The sequence below is a fragment of the Macaca fascicularis genome, chromosome 1, assembly GCF_037993035.2.
Source record: "Macaca fascicularis isolate 582-1 chromosome 1, T2T-MFA8v1.1".
Taxonomy (NCBI): Eukaryota; Metazoa; Chordata; class Mammalia; order Primates; family Cercopithecidae; genus Macaca; species Macaca fascicularis.
The window spans coordinates 123,152,953-123,170,774 of NC_088375.1; the positions used below are offsets into that span (position 1 = coordinate 123,152,953).

Sequence of the window (17,822 nt, forward strand, 5' to 3'; positions counted from 1 at the left end):
TACAAAGTAACCCCTTAGAGAGGCCCAGGCACTTGCTGAAAATTTAGGGGAAGGGTCTGAGATTTCTAAGTGACTGATAATTACATAGGTGATGACTACAACACAAAAAAACCACTGACAGGAAAGATGAACATAGTTCTCCTTTTTAAAGTTAAAGTTTCTACAAAATAGAAATGTCACAAGACACATTAGAACAATGCAGTGGACCAAATTTTCTTATTTATTAAAGAACAGAAATAAATTTTGCTTAAATTTAAAAAAATAATATTAAAACTTAGTTTATCTTTTCACTGAATAAAACTGAGAAAAAGTTGGCTTTCAGATCATATATTTATTTAAAAAAATAAAATGGGAAATTGACAAAGTTACCACATTATTCTGCATGCTAACAGGATTTCCCAAGCCTGTGAGAGAATCATTTCTTGAGCAATTAAAAAAAAAAAAAAAGAACTTCCTCAACAATGTAAAAATAGGAAACCTTTCAATCCAAATTCAAGGTCTTTATTACTAGTTCCACCTCACAAGCTAGTGGGATGTATCTGTGTCACAAGCTGAACTCCTTAGTAAAGAAAGCTTGAGAAGACACTAAACAAGGATGTTACTAAAAGACGATGATTTGTTAAAATTATAAAGCAATCATCTTTTGGCCTGCAAATAGTCAACATTAGAACTCCCCACCACTGTGGATCTGGCTCCCCATCACAATGTTATTCTGAATCCAGGATAATTACAATCACATGGCATTTTTTTTCTGCATGCTTTCTTGGCCCAAACCCTGCATGATAACATATACAATTTACAAGATGGGACTTGAAATTCCCATTCTCACACAGGATAGTTAGGGAGTGTTACCAATAATAAAGAATAAAAGTTATACAACATTGATTATTATAAATTATATTTGTTCTTATCCACCCCCATTCTCCTTAATATGTTCAGATTCCTTCCTGCAGAAAACATGGTGTTCCTATATAATACCAATTACATCATTAATGATGATTAGAATGAGCTGTAGAAACCTTGATTCTGAAGACATGTATGTGCAGGTGAGACGCAATCTGATTGCAAACACTGACACAGTAGCGGATCAAATCAAAGAAAGAGAAAACCTGGAAAGAAAAGAGACATTCTCAGCACCCGTTTAGGCTCTCCCTAAGCTTCCTGAAAGTAAAGAGGAGTGGACTCTGTTTTCTCTGCAGATTGACCTTCTATTCTAAACAATAATTCAGTTTCCTTGCAATCTTTCCTTCACATACAAACTCTTTGTTAGAGAGACAGATGGCAAATATTTTAAGCTTTATGGGCCTTATTGTCTTTGAAACAGTTGCTTAACTCTGCCATTGTAGCATGAAACCAGCCAAAGACAATATATAAATGAATGGCCATAGCTGTGTTCCAATAAAACTGTATTTACCAAAACAGGTTATGGGCCCACAGGGTGTAGTATGCCGATTCATGCTTTTTTACTCAGTCAGCAATTTGCAATTTATGAGCCCTGCCTGATGTAGGCAGGACTAGTAAGATTAATGCAAAAACTAAAAGGCTCAAATATAAAGTCATAGAACTCTCACACAGCCCCATTTATGTGGATTTCTGACATTCCAAATCATTACAATTATATGAACTCTCTCTCATGACTGGCTCATCAAAATAAGAAAACAAGCAACCTTCAAATCCTCAAACCATGAAATAAGACTTAGTACAATACCTACCAGGGCAATCCAAAGTACAATATATTCATCAATAAAGCTGTTAAAATACTGGTCCAGAAACAAAAGTGCTGGACCTATGAATGCTGTGTCATGCAAATGCATTTCACTTTTCGTCATGTGTGCAACCTATGAATAAAACAGAATAACGTAGGCATTTTCATAGGAGGACAATTGTGGACTACAGAGTAAATCATATTGTGCTCAGATATCAACTTCCAGTAATTATTTAGGAATAGCTGTTGAATTCCCAAAACTAAAAACCCAACAATAAGAAATGTGTCTGAGAAACCCGCCAAAAGATGCTTTTCACAAGGAGCCTTAATTTGAGTGTCCAGATTGAGACTGAAGAATGTAGATAAACTGAACAACCAAATTAAACAGTGGATAAAAAGGGTGAAAAGTTGTATGTTTTCCAAGAACTTCCAGTAACTTCAAATTGTAGCTTCACAAAGGGTAAAAACAGTTCACATGTTGATATCAAGAGATTCTGATTAGAGGAGGGCAAACTCTAGGACCATTTAGGAAGCACAGAATGAAAACTATGGCCATAAAACCAAAATAAGATAAAAGTGAAAAACAAAACAAATAAAAACTCAGGTGCTTACCACAAGCTTATTAGTGATTTTAGCAGACACAAAACCAAATGTCAGTATATAAAGACAGGGATGCTTTTCAAAAAGCTGAACTGTGGATTTCTTGTAGATCATTGCAGCTAATGTAATCACTGATCCAATATGGAGAAAAGGAGAAAGGACACTTGTTCCCTGTACAGAGTGAAGAGAAGAGTTAATAGTATTCAGTACTCATCAGATACTGCATGGATCTGCTCCAGAACAGTTCAACTCAAACTTTCAGGAACCTCATGGTACCTGATAGGCAGCAATTTCTATAAATCACAAACTAGAAGAGCTAATGAAAAGTAGCAGCATAAATTGATTAGGTACAAACTGAAGATTTCACTTGAGAGACCAGGCTTATTTTTACAAAGCAGCTCACACTTTAAAAAACATGTGAATAAGTGTGTGTGTGTGTGTATGCATAAAACTATGACTATATAAAGCATATAAATGTGGGTAAGTATATATAAAATTGAAGTTTTGAACATTAGTTTCTTTAAAGGCTATGTATAAATTATAAATTAACAAATGATTTTATACATTTGAAATAAAAAACAAAATGACGACAAAACCAAGTCCTAGTGTAAACAAGTGTTGAAAATCTTAAGGCATACTTACTGCTATTGTTGATCCATTTTTGCCAACACCACCTGTGAAGATTACACGGAAGTAATTTGTACAGGAAAATATGGTCCCTGCTACAGTACAAAGTGCAGGAAAAATTTTCATTTGAATATTCAGCACTGGAATCTTTAATGGGTAGAGAGAGAAAACAATTAAAACATATACAAACTAAAATAAGAAAACAGTCTAATATTTGATTCATATTCCCAAAAACTTTCCATTCCCTCCAATTACATAAATATGTAAAGTAATGAAAGTTTCCTTTTCCTCTTCGTTATAAGCAATATAGCAAGTCTCAAGAGTTGAGACTATTTAGAAATTAGTTTCACTTCTGATATCAACCTTAAAAAAAAAAACACACATTCAACTTTATTAACTTGTGTCACAAGTTAAGATAGATTCACCTAATGCATCCCAGAGATCTTGCAACAGTGAACCAGGATGTGTTCTGGCCTTTTAATAAAAGGAGTGCACCTCGCCTTTTTCTTTGTATATGTTTTTGAATTCTACCTCTAAATCTGTAGAACATTCATAATTGTTGTGAGGAAGTATGAAGCATAACAGAAATGTTGCAACTAGATATAAAAATCTGCAGAGTACAGAGAATGGAAGACAAAATTTCTATTCAGAAGAGTTCCCAACTCCAAATTGTTAGGATACAGGCAGTAAAAGCAGAAGGCAACTAAGAAGGCATTCACATGCAGGAGAAAAAACAGGTCAAGTACATTCAAACAGATTCTACTACTATGCATCCAAAATTTTAAAGTTTAAACGTACTTTTCAGAAAAGTGAATAATATATTCATAAAATATACTGAAAATGTATTTACCTGAAGTATGGGGGACAGAGTGGATTGATATCATGCATTTAATCTTGAAAACACAATATCCATCATTTAAAATGAAATACACTTGTACTGAATTTTAAAAATCATTTAAGAGTCTCTTCTTTTTTGCACCCCTCCCTTTAGCTTTTTTGGTCTCAAATTTTGTCCAGTATGGATTGAAAAGAAAGTAACAATAAAATAAATGATGTAGTCTAGTAATAGAAACAAATGATTATAGAAACGAGATTCCAAAAGCCCCCAATGGTTTAATAAGCCATGAGTTCTTACAATGAAAAAAATTTTTTTAAAAAAATTGAGACAGAGTCTTGCTCTGTCACCCAGGCTGGAGTGCAGTGGTGTGATCTTGGTTTACTGCAACCTCTGCTTCCTGGGTTCAAGTGATTCTCTTGCCTCAGCCTCCCGAGTAGCTGGGATTACAGGTGGCCACAACCAGGCCTGGCTGATTTTTGTATTTTTAGTAGAGACGGGGTTTCACCATGTTGGCTGGGCTGGTCTCGAACTCTTGAACTCAAGTGATCTCCCAGCCTCAGCCTCCCAAAGTGCTGGGATTACAGGTGTGAGCCACCATGCCTGGTCACAATGAAAGCATTTTAATTAGGGCTGTTTACACTTTGTATGGCTGTCATCTATCTACACTTTTAAAATCAAATAGCAAATGTGGCACTTCCTACTATATGGGAAACCTCAGTTAAGACTGGAAGACATAAATCTTAATGTTTGGATACTTCATTTCTTCAAAACTCTCAAGAACTCACTTTGTTTAGATAACTCCGTTACCTCTTGCAAAAATGCAGCTCTGAAAAAAACCTGAAATCAAATGTTCAAGTTTAAGTTGTACTGAAGCAGTGTTAAATTTTCTGAAATTAACTAGGTCAACCTAAAAGTCAAGTCCTAAACTATCCTAAATGGTTATCTTCTCCCCCTAAATCTCCAATCTCTGCAGTCTAAGTTCAAAACTTGTTTTCAATAAAGGAGAAAATAAACACCATGGTTGCTTTGAACTCCAAGAGATTTTTCTGCTCTTGTTCAATAAACTAGGGACATTGCGTTCTCAATCTGATGCACCTGGCTGAAACTCAATACTGTGGCTAGTTTCCTGGTTCCCAGACTCTCTTCCCACCCCTCCCACTTTTGACTCCACAGAGTCAAAGGATCTCTCTGGCAAAGGGGAAAATACTATACTTCTCTCAGATTCCAAAAGAAGCAAAGCATTATTCTATCACAGGGGCAGCCCTGTATTAGGGGCAGGGTACTAAATAAGTACCATCTCTGTATAATAGTCGTCTGTGTCATAAATGAACTGAATGAGAGTCATAACTGTATTTATAATTTGGTGAAATTGCCTTGGGATCGTAAAAATCGTTGCCTTTTCAAAGAATAAACACAAACATTAGAAAAGCCAGGAAAATTAGTACCTGGCTTGGATTACAAAGGAAGCAAACTAGGAGCAAAGCATCATAGATTCTTAAGGTTCTCATCACTTTTGTCATATATGTTAGCTATATACACCAAAACATAAGCTCCTGAGTGATGCATTTTATTTGAATTGATTTTGTACACTCTCTAGAGCCCTGGTTATTGTAGGTGGCTCAATACATATTTTTTAAATGAAGACTAAAATCTCCCTTTCTCTTACTTTCTATGTAGAAGTCCTGTTTTGGGAGAGTATGAAGAAACATCTAGCCCCTACATTAGTGATGAAATGAGCTACCAAGAAAATATGAGGCAAAGTGAAGAAAAAGTGAGTCAAAGGAATCCCAAGTCTCAGCAGGTGATCCTTTAAAAACTGGCACTACTTATAAAAAACACAAAGTGTTGCCATTCTCACCCCACACTTAAGATCAAGGAGGGTGGCACATTCTGTCTTTCCCTCAGGTCAAAAAGGACAGGCACATTCTGTATTTCCCAACCTTTTTCTTTCTGTCATCATCTTGGAACTCATCAAAGGCGGCCGAAGTGCATCCACTCTTTAGAAATAGCCAAAGAGCGATACCAAAGACATCTTTATGTCAGGACTGCTTGCAGTTTCAAGTCTTTAGGAGTCGGGAAGAGTAAGAATTCCTTTGGGTCATGGTGTCTGTCCTATAGCCAGGTGAAAACTCTTCAGACTCATACCATGAAGGTATGCATCCAAATAATAACAATGTAATGTAATTCACTTTTAAAAAGGTTACAAATAGAAAAAGAAAATCTTAAATTATCAGTATCTTTACCAGATTACAAAGGTCATGTTTTCTGGTTCAATAGTTTGTATTAATGCAGACTACTATCAGTTAGTAAACTTTGACTAGTTTTCTTTTTTTTTCTTTTTTTTTTTTTTTTTTGAGACGGAGTCTCGCTGTGTCTCCCAGGCTGGAGTGCAGTGGCGTGATCTCGGCTCACTGCAAGCTCCGCCTCCCGGGTTCACGCCATTCTCCCGCCTCAGCCTCCCAAGTAGCTGAGACTACAGGCGCCCGCCACCACGCCCGGCTAGTTTTTTGTAAGACTAGTTTTCTTATAAGCATGATAAAATGTCCTTATAGGCTTTGTACACCAGAGCAGAAATAAAAAGTATCATTTTGAGATTAGACACTTTCCTCAAAGAATGTAGGAATGCCTGTTTGTAAATCATTTTAATGTAAATGAATTCCATCAAAATACAGCAAATGTTAACATAATTACAGTGTCCACAAAGGAAAATCACCCTATCAGAATTATTTAAGTGTAAAGGCATTTTAACGTCTTGTAGTTCAAGAATGAGATATCAATTTATACTACATAGAAAGTCTTCAGTCTGACCAAATGAATCCTGAAACTTCACCTGCAATAGTAACACTCACCTAGTTGCCTTAACTGAATGCCAGAAAGTCCCTTGTGGCTTAATACAATTTGATCAATTACTACATTTACAAGACTCAAGCATCAGTAAAAGTAACCATGAGTTGATTATATGTAAGTCTTTTCCAAAGTAAGAATATATTCTTTTCTGTTTTTTTAAAGAGTGATAGGATAGAAGATAGTTCCAAGGCATTCTAAAAGGAATGTCTTTTGGGGAAGCAAAAAACAAAAAAATATGCTTTTTGTTTCTTGCAATGTATAAAACAAGCACTGACTTTTATGGATGAAGACAATTTCCTTTGGGGGAAAAAAAAGGGAAAACAACAACAATAACAACAATAACTATAACCTATGGTAAAAACTCATCTCTTTGGGGAAAAAAATTGGCAAAGAATGGGTAATCCATATGTAATAGATGCAAATCACTTACCTTTACAAAACAGCTGATCTTCTGGAATCAGCCTTATGAAGACATCTGCACTGTTTTTATTTGTTCTGACCATAAACTTGCTTTCTAAGTGTCAGTAAAAGCCTTCTAATTTAATGAGGATTTGGAAGGCAATTTCCATTTTATGGCCTCAATCTCACAAGAGATGTAAATTTCACACCTGAACCCTAAGTGAGTATCTCTTCTCCATTTGGCACGCAAATAAGTGAGAGCTCAATATGTAGTAATTGTTTCTGTATTAGCATAATGCAATTCAAAACAGCATATTCAGTAACGAACCCATAATGCTAAGTAAAAAGAAAAAAATAATATAGTGATCTGAGGTCAATTATGGGAATCTATATTGGGAGTTGTTTAAAAAAAGAACCTGTAATCCCAGCACTTTGGGAGGCCGAGATGGGTGGATCACGAGGTCAGGAGATCGAGACCATCCTGGCTAACCCGGTGAAACCCCGTCTCTACTAAAAAAATACAAAAGCTAGCCTGGTGAGATGGCGGGCGCCTGTAGCCCCAGCTACTCGGGAGGCTGAGGCAGGAGAATGGCGTAAACCCGGGAGGCGGAGCTTGCAGTGAGCTGAGATCCGGCCACTGCACTCCAGCCTGGGCGACAGAGCAAGACTCCATCTCAAAAAAAAAAAAAGAAAAGAAAAAACAGAATATTTCACTAAGTCTCCAAATATATCACCAGAGAAGTCAGGTTGTACCCTTTTAGTTTAATGATGCTAACAGTAGGACCAAAGTGCTAACAATAGGATGAAGGGGCACGGGGAGAATCTGTTTTCCTGTTGCAACCTCACCTCACGAATCCTGCTAGTTAGACTGCTAGTCTAACCTCACGAACGAATCTAACCTCATCTCACGAATCCTGCTAGTTAGACTGCTAGTTTACTGGGTCTGGGAACTCCATTTCAGATGTGAATCTGAGAGTTCCTCAGATAAAATATGTAATTTAAAAAGGATAGTTATATTAATTACAAGACGACAAAATATTTGATCTTTATAAAAGAAAAAATTATATCTACTATGTACATGTGTAGATTTTTCCTAATGGAAAAAGGTAAAAAGTATACTGAAGCAATTTACTACCAGGCATCACCTAAGAAATAAGGATATGTATATAACGTGCACAGACAACTTCATTTACAATGTTTTATGCATTTCCATATTTACAAAAAATGATTAGGCACACAGGTTGAGCATCCCTAATCTGAAAATCCAAAATCTAAAATGCTACAAATCCCAAAACTCCTTGAGTGCCAACATGATGCCACAAATGGAAAATTCCACACTTGACCTTATGTGACAGGTTGAGGTCAAAATGTAGGTGCACTAAAGTTTATTCAGCATCTCCAAGGGAAAAACGACCCTCCCAGTCCCCTTCATAGCTGCAATATATCTTTGTGTAAAGGCCCATATCCTGTCACATAAGTACCTCCACAAAGGGTAATAAAATGACATTGTGCAGGCTGGACATTCTAACAGCAGGCTCTCCCCAGTGCCCGACATGGGGCCAAGAACTAAGTGCATTACTGTTTTTTAATTTTGTTTTTGTTTTTTGCTTATTATCTGCTGTGTGGTATAAAGATATTGTTGAAAATGTCAAAAAGGCCTGCAGATAATTTTTGGTTAATAGTGATAACATACAGGTATTCTAGTGATGCTAGTGTGCTGCTTCACTACCCTGAACACATTATCTTTTCACTTATACATCTTATGTTTTGCTAAATATATCTATGTGTAAATAAGTGTTAGAAAATGATTGCTTAACAGTAGTATGTAAATTCAGAGTCAGGAGTAACACTGATGCCAAACCACAGATTATCCACATGGGTGGCTAAGATAGTAACACTTTTGCTTTCTGATGGTTCGGTACACACACTTCGTTTTATCCACAAAATTATTAAAAATATTGTATAAAATTACTTTCGGGCAATGTGTATAAGATGTATATGAAAATAAATGTCATGTTTGGACTTGGTATCTCAAGATACCAAGATATCTCATTATGTATGTGCAAAGACTGTAAAATTTGAAAACATCTGAAATCTGAAATGCTGGTCCCAAGAATTATAGACAAGGGATACTTAACCTGTATAAACCAAACACTGATTTGTTTTCCAATAATCAAGCCAGAAATCCCACTTTTTGGATATTGGTACGCTAAAACTTTATGTACAAGATGTTACAAATAATTTTGTGGGGAAAATTTTGGTATACAAGGCTTATAAAAATAATAACATAGTCAAAACTTTAGGAGTGGGGGTAAGCTTTCGGCTTTATGATCTGGTTTCAGGAAAACAAAAACTATTATTTCCTTCCTATAAGGCAAAATTGTTATTAAAAAAAAAAAGAACTAGTCTACTGAAGAGCAAAAGTAATAAAATTCATATTTCCTATGCATTAGTCTCAAAAGCCAATAGGGTCTCTATAGTGAAATCTAAGATATATAAATGAATGATATTATGTACATAACTGAATAGTTTCACAATTTTTCCAGTTGACTGTGGATTATTTTTATTCCTTCATCTCCTACCCCTTCACAGACTCATCTTCCCAACAAAAGACACTTAACAATTCAGTTCTGGCAATAAATACTTCGGGTAGTGTATCAATTACACTTCCTCAAGTACCTCATTTTCCATCATAAAGTGAGTTAGGTAAGGGAAAAATGTTGCTCAGTAAATTTCCCTTATACTTTAAAATTAATCTGATTTTTAAGAATTACATTAATTTAGGTCTAGTAAATCTTTTCTTTGTTAAGCTTTCACCAAATGAATGATAAATACTGTATTCTGAAGGGGTGATGGTAGAAATCGGCAGTTAACTGATGACCAGGGGAGTACCAACTATGACAACCCAAATCTGAAAGAATACATTAAAACTGTAAGAGCAGCAACAACTTTTATTGAGTGCTTATTAATTTGATAGGCACTATTCTAAGTGCTTTAAACAATATATTAACTCTTTTAATGCATAAAATAACTTTATGAGATAGGTACTACTGACCTCATTTTACAGAGGAAACTAGGCCAGAGACAGTTACACAACAGGTTAAGTTCACACAGTAGGCCGTGCAGCCTGGGTCAAATGCACAGAGTCTGGTTCCAGAGCTTGTGTTCTTGGCCCCCATATTTTACTCCCTACCTCAGAGGTTTGTGGAACAGAATCTGTTTGTAGGAGTGACTATATTTCAGGTAGACCTGGAAATCAAGGTCCAAGCTCATTCAAACAATCCCATGACACTGATTTCATTCAACAGGCATTTATCCTGTTTTGGAGCTAGAGTTAACTTACAATCTCAAATTTGTTATTCAGCTTTAAGTATATGACAGAGAAACTGGTAGACTCATGTAGTTAAGAAAGAGAATAAAAGGTCTAATTTAATCTTGTCACTGGTTAACTTGTTAATAGTGTCTGCTGTTTCCTCATCTGTAAAATGGGATGACAATACTAATTCAGATTCTCAATGGCCTTCAAAAATAACAGCCCTGGAATAGTCCTAACATTCCACATAACTCCAAGTAGTAAAATTCACCATCCTCTAAAGAGGAAGTTGTGTTCTACTGTTCGCTATGACTTTTCATTTTCAGAAAAAATAAAAGAATTTCACACATTACCCTTTAACTGGATTATCCCATATTACAAAACACAAGCAAAAGACAACATGCATTAAATGGGACACACAATGTGAAAAAAGTTACCATAGACTGCCAAAAAGGTGGTCCTCCAATCACTGCCAGCAAATGCATGATTATTATGAAGATTTGCACTTCAGTCACATCAATTCTGATTAGGTACAAAAAGCCAAAAGAGCAGAATTACTCACAACAATTTCAAGTTAATTACGTGCAAGCTTAGCAGCATTCCTCTATCATGCACAATAGAAAAAAAAATCTCAAATATTGAGGAAAGGGGAAAAGGAGGCATCAAAAATTTGTTATGAGCAAAAATCATATAAAATCCGAAGCCTTTTAATTTAATTTGATGAATTTCAAAGAGCAATAAAAACCCCTCCTTTGCAAAGGAAATTTCTGACTCATTGAAGTTGGGCTGAAACCATAGGTTAACCTTTCCCACCAAAACAAAAAAAAACAAAAAAAAATTGAGGAGGTATTAAATTTTGAGTATCAAGCAGAGGATTACATTGCACTGCTATAAAATATGAAATCTTGAAATAAGTGCTTTGTAGTATCAGATGAAATAAATGGTGCGCTTTAACTCACTGAGACTTTGTAACACTTACTGTTCTTTAGATATATTCATTTAATGTCTGCCATTGTATAGGTGTGAAAACAAAAATCTCCTCCAGTTCTCAAATTCTTATTCTTACTAGGTTAACTACTCTAAGACTTCTGCAAAGAAGATACTGAAAGCAGCCAAGAATTAGCTTTGGGGTTGCTGAAAATAATTTTACAGTCAAGAAGAGACAAACCTCATGCACAACAGGGCAGCAGAAATTAGAAGCCTGAAAGTGTGAAAAAAAGAATATGGGCAAAAAGACTGAGAAGCAAAACATACGCTGTTTTTCCTTTCCTCCTGTAAACTAGCACTTTCTACAATTTTGAGATTATCATTCTTAGATTACTGGATTCAAATGCCTTCTAATTTTGAGAACTTACCCTACAGATATGCTTGCACAAAATGATGTTTATACAAGGTTATTCACTATGGAATTATAAATTTATAATAGCATAATTTAAAAAAATTCCCTCAAAGGGAGTAGTTATAAAAATTATGGTACTTCCATAACATAGAATATTTTGCAGCTTTTAAGGAGTAGGGCAGCTCTCTATATACTGATATAAAAAGTAGCAAAGATATAGTAAGTGAAAATAAGTTGCAGAATGTGTATAGGCTATTTTTTGTGTAAAAAAGAGATAGTATTCTACTTTTATCTTTGCCAGTAATTGCATAACAAATTTCTTGAAAGATATATTAAAAACTAAGAATAGTGGCTACCTGTTGGGGAGTACGGTATAGAAACTGGGGAGCTGGGAGATAAGAATGAGGAGACTTTTCACTGTATACCTTCTTATAATGCTAGTTTTTCAACAAAGTGAATAATTTATCTATTATAAGTAATTAGTCTGAAAGTAGATAACAACAGCAAAGGGATTCAATTCCCAGAACAGAACAGAGCCTCCATTTCTAAAAATATATAAAGCAGGTAATCTGTAATGTGAGTTTAAGATACATAAGCTGTCATGCTGTGATAAATAACTGGGTTGAAACTAACGTCTTGCAACTAAAAAAAATGGGTCTTTGTTTGCCCAGGAATGTTTTTTAAACAGAAGCTTATTTAGCTGCAAACATACAGTGATGTAGTTATCTTGATATACACATTGAAAAAAAAATGGACTGAATTAGGCTAAAAAGAATCTGTAGAGCTGACCTGGTGACTGGTGTTGCCAATAAGGGGAATTACACTCAGTAGCAGATTCAGGAGACTAAGCAGGTAGGTGTCAAAGATGATCGATTCTGTCTTGGGTGGAGGAGGGTAGACATCTTAGAACATTTTGCTGGATATATGAAGTAGCCTTTTGGAAGGGGAAGGGCCAGAAGTATAGAATTACAAAATAAAAATGGAGGGAACCTCATGCAATTAATCTTTGTACCATGGATTAATATAAAAGAGAATAGGAAACATAAAAGATCTTTACAAAGTCTCAAATTGGGATTCTCAGGGCAAGTTTTATAGAATAGTCATTTGAAACTTTCAAAGACAGAATTTTCTTAACCATTCTAATACTAACATTTTATTTAGATGAATAATGTCTTACTATTATGGAGAGAGGGCCAGGAAAACTTACTTACCAGTTGGTAGTTAGTTAAGAATATTTTTTCTTATTTGTTTATCTGATTTAGAAGACTATTCTGAACTCCAGGATGAGAATCTTCTGCTCTGAATCATGAGAACTGCCTATCATAACTCCTGGAAGTGTGGTTCTAATCTTGACTGTCAATGAAAAAGGGTGCATGCAGTGCAAAGTCATTCCCAGGGATGGGAACTAAAGCAAGCTAAGAGGGACAGGTGGTAGAAATGATAAACAAGAGTTTATGATTCTGTTTAGAAGAGAGCTAGTTATATGACAATTCATTCTTCCACCTTTCCGCTAAGAAGTCTCAGTATGGGCTCAATTTACTGTAACACATACTAGAAAGAGGCTCATTTTAATCTTTTTGGCCATACAGGAAATACACAGTTATTTAGAGGACAGAATATTATATAAGGGCAGGAATTTGGCATGTCTGTAATCACTTCCTTTTTATTATTATTATTATTATTATTATTCTCTGAATCATGAGAACTGCCTATCATCAGTGGAGAATCATCAGTGGTAATATTCTCAAGTGTTGGGACTGTTCCTCAAAACCAAAACAAAGAAACTGACCACTAGTACCACACCAAGAAAAAAACAATGAAAAACAAAACCAAAAAACCCTTCAAGACACATGGGATATGTGGTCAAAGAGCATCCAAACACCAGTGATTTTTTTAACAAAACGTTTTATATGGGAAAACAAATTACTTATGTGTCGCATTAGATTTCTACAGCCTAAAGTTGTAGAGGGAGAAAATTAAATGATACTAACCACAATTTCCTATATCTATGAAGGTACATGAACATCTTGACTAGTGCTGCTTTAAAATAATTTCCTGGCTTCATGTGGTGGCTCACACCTGTAATCCCAGCACTTTGGGAGGCCAAGGCAGGCAGATCACCTGAGGTAGGGAGTTTGAAACCAGCCTGACTAACATGAAGAAACCCTGTCTCTACTAAAAATACAAAATTAGTCAGGTGTGGTGGCACATGCCTGTAATTCTAACTACTCAGGAGGCTAAGGCGGAAGAATTGCTTAAACCAGGCAGGCGGATGTTGTGGTGAGCTGAGATTGTGCCATTGCACTCCAGCCTGGGCAACAAGAGCAAAACTCTGTCTTAAAAATAAATAAATAAATAATAATTTCCTATTTCTACTTTATTTTAATATAGGTTGTCAAAAGACAACAAAGAATTCTCCCAATTACTGGGGATAACCCATAATGAATATTCTCATCAGGACACACTTAAATTACTATGACAAGCCAGAAACAAACACTGTTTTGATGGCTGTCACAAAAATAAATAAAAAGAAGCAAACCATTCATCTGATGGGGAAGCTATAAATGTGACAGTCTGAGGTCAAAATAACCTTCAACGCCCATAATAAACTTTAGGCCAATCATTCCTTACAACACTCTAATGGTCTACTGATTAACAGAGAATAAAGTGTACTAAATGAATATGAATAAACTTCTCAACAAGGGAACAGAGCATCTCTTTAGTTGGAGTGATGATCTCAGGAGGTCTTCATCACTACAAAAAGCTTAGAAAACTCTCTGATCAAGGTAGTTACTACATCAGAAGTGCAAAATAGCTTTTAAAAGGGGGGTAGAACAACTCCAAAGTAAGTTAGCTAACTATGAGAAAAATTTCTATTTTGAAAGTTTCCATTTGTTTATCAGTGTTACCTGACAAATGCATCTGGTTTGAATTCCAGAATTCAGTTTTAATTGAGGGATGTGAAGGGATTTAAATGGCATTCTATGAAAGCTAAGCACATTAATCATCTTTCCCACAAATTTTTAATGTCTTTCCCCTCTAAAATCAGAAACAGACAATCCATTGTTCTTCTACATGTGACATATGCATTTCAAAGATACACATGCAGTTATTTTGTAAACATAAGTATTTTTGTTAAACTATACATAGTAAATATAATTGTGTTGTAGTTTGGCAACACAATTGTTTGTATTAGTTTGGTTAACATAGAATATGCATTAGGGATAAATTCACAATGTCAAAGAATCCCCAATTTGTACAATTTGACCTGTGAGCTATTGTTAAAGAGAAGCATTTTGTTTAAAAAAATCATCTATTTGAAGAAGTCTAGATTCTTACTCAAGGATTAGATAGCTATTAACTCCAGATTTATAATTATCTGTAAATGGATCTGAAGCTCTAGGTAACTTATGGATAACCAGAGCATGACATTCATTATAGATTCTACCAGAAATACCACGGGTGGGGTGAACTGTTGGTGGACTGAAATAAAGATTACCTAGAAATTAAATATACTGATTTTGAATATTTTACTTTCTATCCTTGATAAGGGACAAACTGGACATGGTAATCTTAATGTTAAATAATATTAACCATACAGCTGAGTGGTAACTTGGAGTATTTTTAATTCAAGTGTTATAAATTTGGAAAACAGACAGCAAGACAAGTCTATTTTTGAAATAAGCTTAATTATTAAAAACATATTACCTACCACATGAATGACTACATGGATCTTCAGACTTTCTGAGAAGACTAAAAAGAAAAAGCCCATTGAATAACTCTGAGTAAGAAGAGAAAAATATAGCCAAAGGCTAGAATAGAACAAGTCCTCTAACATAAAAAGAAATAGAGTATAGGTCTCAAATTTAAGGGGCAGCCTATCTTTATCGCCTTTGAAAACAATAAGACCTGAAAGGAGAATCCTCTCACAATCTCTGAGTTAAATAAAGGGATCATGAGCTTATTCCTCCTCTCTAACTGGCACAATAAAAAATTTGCCAACCATTAGGAGTCAGCTAAAGGTCCTAATGTAACAATAATGAAGACTTATTATATGCTTAGCACTACAGTAAGCACATTACATTCTTAACCCTTTTAATCTTGACAACCACCCTAGGAGGTAGGAAATATCACCATTTTGTAGATGAGAAAATTTAGAAAGGTCAAGTGACTTTTCCAAGGTTACAGTGAAAATAACCTTGAAGAGAAACCGGAACGTTGTTCCCATGCAGTGCTAAAACTCTTCGTATTCTAATACAATTTTACCAAAAATGCTAGAATACAACAGGAAATAGCTTATATATAGTTTACATGCTAATAAATCAAATTCATTTAGAAACAAATTATTAAGGACAATTCTTTCTGAAGGTTTTTTCCAAACTTCATAAAAAAAGAGAGTATATTTGACAATCTCATTTTAATTATCAAATCAGTTTAAGCAGTAAGTATTAAAAGCAAAAGAAAATCTCTGCAAGTTAGCAACTGGTAAAAAACAGTATATACGGAGAAAACAAAATATTTTGAAAACTTTTTTTATGATGTTAAAATGCATTAGTTTCTAGAAACATTTTAACAGAAAGGGCTCTATAAATATAGGGTACTTTGTTATCAGAGACAAGGTGAAAGTAGATACAGTCAATATTTTGACTGTTAATTTCATTAAGAACATTGGTGGAAAAGACCTTTGCTAAGTATAATCAACAATAATAAAAAAAGGGCTATCAAAAATTATAAACCTATAAATCTAGACAACTGCAATGAGCATAAAGCTACAGGTCTTTGGAGAAAGTACCAGAAGACAGTGTAAGGGTAAAGGGAGACTAATGATATACTTCTTAGTACAGTCGGCCCTCTCTATCTGTGGGTTCTGCATCAATGAATTACACCAACCACAGATCAAAAATATTAAAAGCTGTATCTGTACTGAACACGTGCAGACTTTTTTCCTTGTCATTATTCCCTAAACTTTACAGTATAACAACTATTTACTTGGCATTTACATTGTGTGAGGTATAAGTAACGTAGAATGACTTAAAGTATACAGGAGGATGTGTATAGGTTCTATGCAAATACTACATCATCTTATATCAGGAACTTGGGCATCCCTGGATTCTGGTATTTGCATGAGATCTTAGAACCAATTTCCCACAGATACGGAGGCACAACTGTATTCTCTACATTCCAAGGTTATTTTGAAAAAAGATGCAGAATATCCCTCACCATGAATTTGTCCTCAAAGCCAACATTACTGCCACTGAATAACTGGATTTACAACACTGAAATACACTTTTCAGAAAGAACTCAGCCAGGCAGGCGGATCATGAGGTTAGATCGAGACCATCCTGGGTAACACAGTGAAACTCCGTCTCTACTAAAAATACAAAAAATTGGCCAGACGTGGTGGCGGGCACCTGTAGTCCCAGCTACTCAGGAGGCTGACGCAGGAGAATGGCGTGAACCCGGGAGGTGGAGCTTGCAGTGAGCTGAGAGAGCGCCACTGCACTCCAGCCTGGGCGACAGAGTGAGAAATCCGCCCCCCTCAAAAAAAAGAAAGAAAGAAAGAAAGAACTCGGCCAACAAGGAATTCACTATTTCTGTATTATTGAAGCAATATTAAAATTTTTACAATTCTTTTTTTTTCAGGGCAGGAGACCTAATGTAGGAAACCTAATGAACCCTTGCATTGATATAATTATCTGTCAGGTTTTCATATGAACATTTCTCTGACATTCTCTGAACTGCCAAATAAATTGAATCTAAGCCCTATTTTTTCTTATGCTAAAGTGTGAATGATTCTGGACTATCTCACTAGGAATACATTTCCTAACAATGTTTTTAAAAGTCATAAGGTCAAAATTGCAGTTATAAGAAGAGAAAGAAGGGTGAATGCTGTAGCTCATGACTATAGTTCCAGTGCTTTGGAAGGCTGAGGTGGGAGGAATGCTTGAGGCCAGAAGTTCAAGACCATCCTAGGCAACACAGCAAGACCTGTCTCTACAAAAAAAAATTTAAAAATTAGCCAGGTGTGATAGTGCAGAAAGGTGAGGTGGGAGGAGCACTTCAGTCCAGGAGTTTCAAGGCTGCAGTGAGCTATGACTGTGCCACTGCACTCCTGCCTGGGTGACAGAATGAGACTCTATCTCGATCAAAAAAA

At 35.4% G+C, this 17,822-nt stretch overlaps 1 protein-coding gene across 34 annotated transcripts in view; it reads right to left on the minus strand.

The window, feature by feature from the left end:
• Window positions 1-311: 311 nt before the first annotated feature.
• CEPT1 (choline/ethanolamine phosphotransferase 1) overlaps window positions 312-17,822 on the minus strand; it is a 46,481-nt gene continuing 28,970 nt past the window's right edge. For 9 of the 34 annotated variants that reach the window (XR_012416511.1, XR_012416510.1, XR_012416509.1 and 6 more), the window contains 5 exons: window positions 10,767-10,851; window positions 2,948-3,079; window positions 2,318-2,476; window positions 1,713-1,838; window positions 312-1,109 (listed from right to left, as the gene is read on the minus strand). Coding sequence is in view for 13 of the 34 variants with exons in the window: in XM_065548040.1 (XP_065404112.1) it covers window positions 990-1,109; window positions 1,713-1,838; window positions 2,318-2,476; window positions 2,948-3,079; window positions 10,767-10,851 (622 nt within the window). In the remaining 21 variants the exon portion in view is untranslated. Of the gene's footprint in view, window positions 1,110-1,712; window positions 1,839-2,317; window positions 2,477-2,947; window positions 3,080-10,766; window positions 10,852-12,457; window positions 12,603-17,822 lie in introns of all 34 variants that reach the window. The other 25 variants (XR_012416525.1, XR_012416515.1, XR_012416497.1 and 22 more) reach the window with 5 other exon arrangements.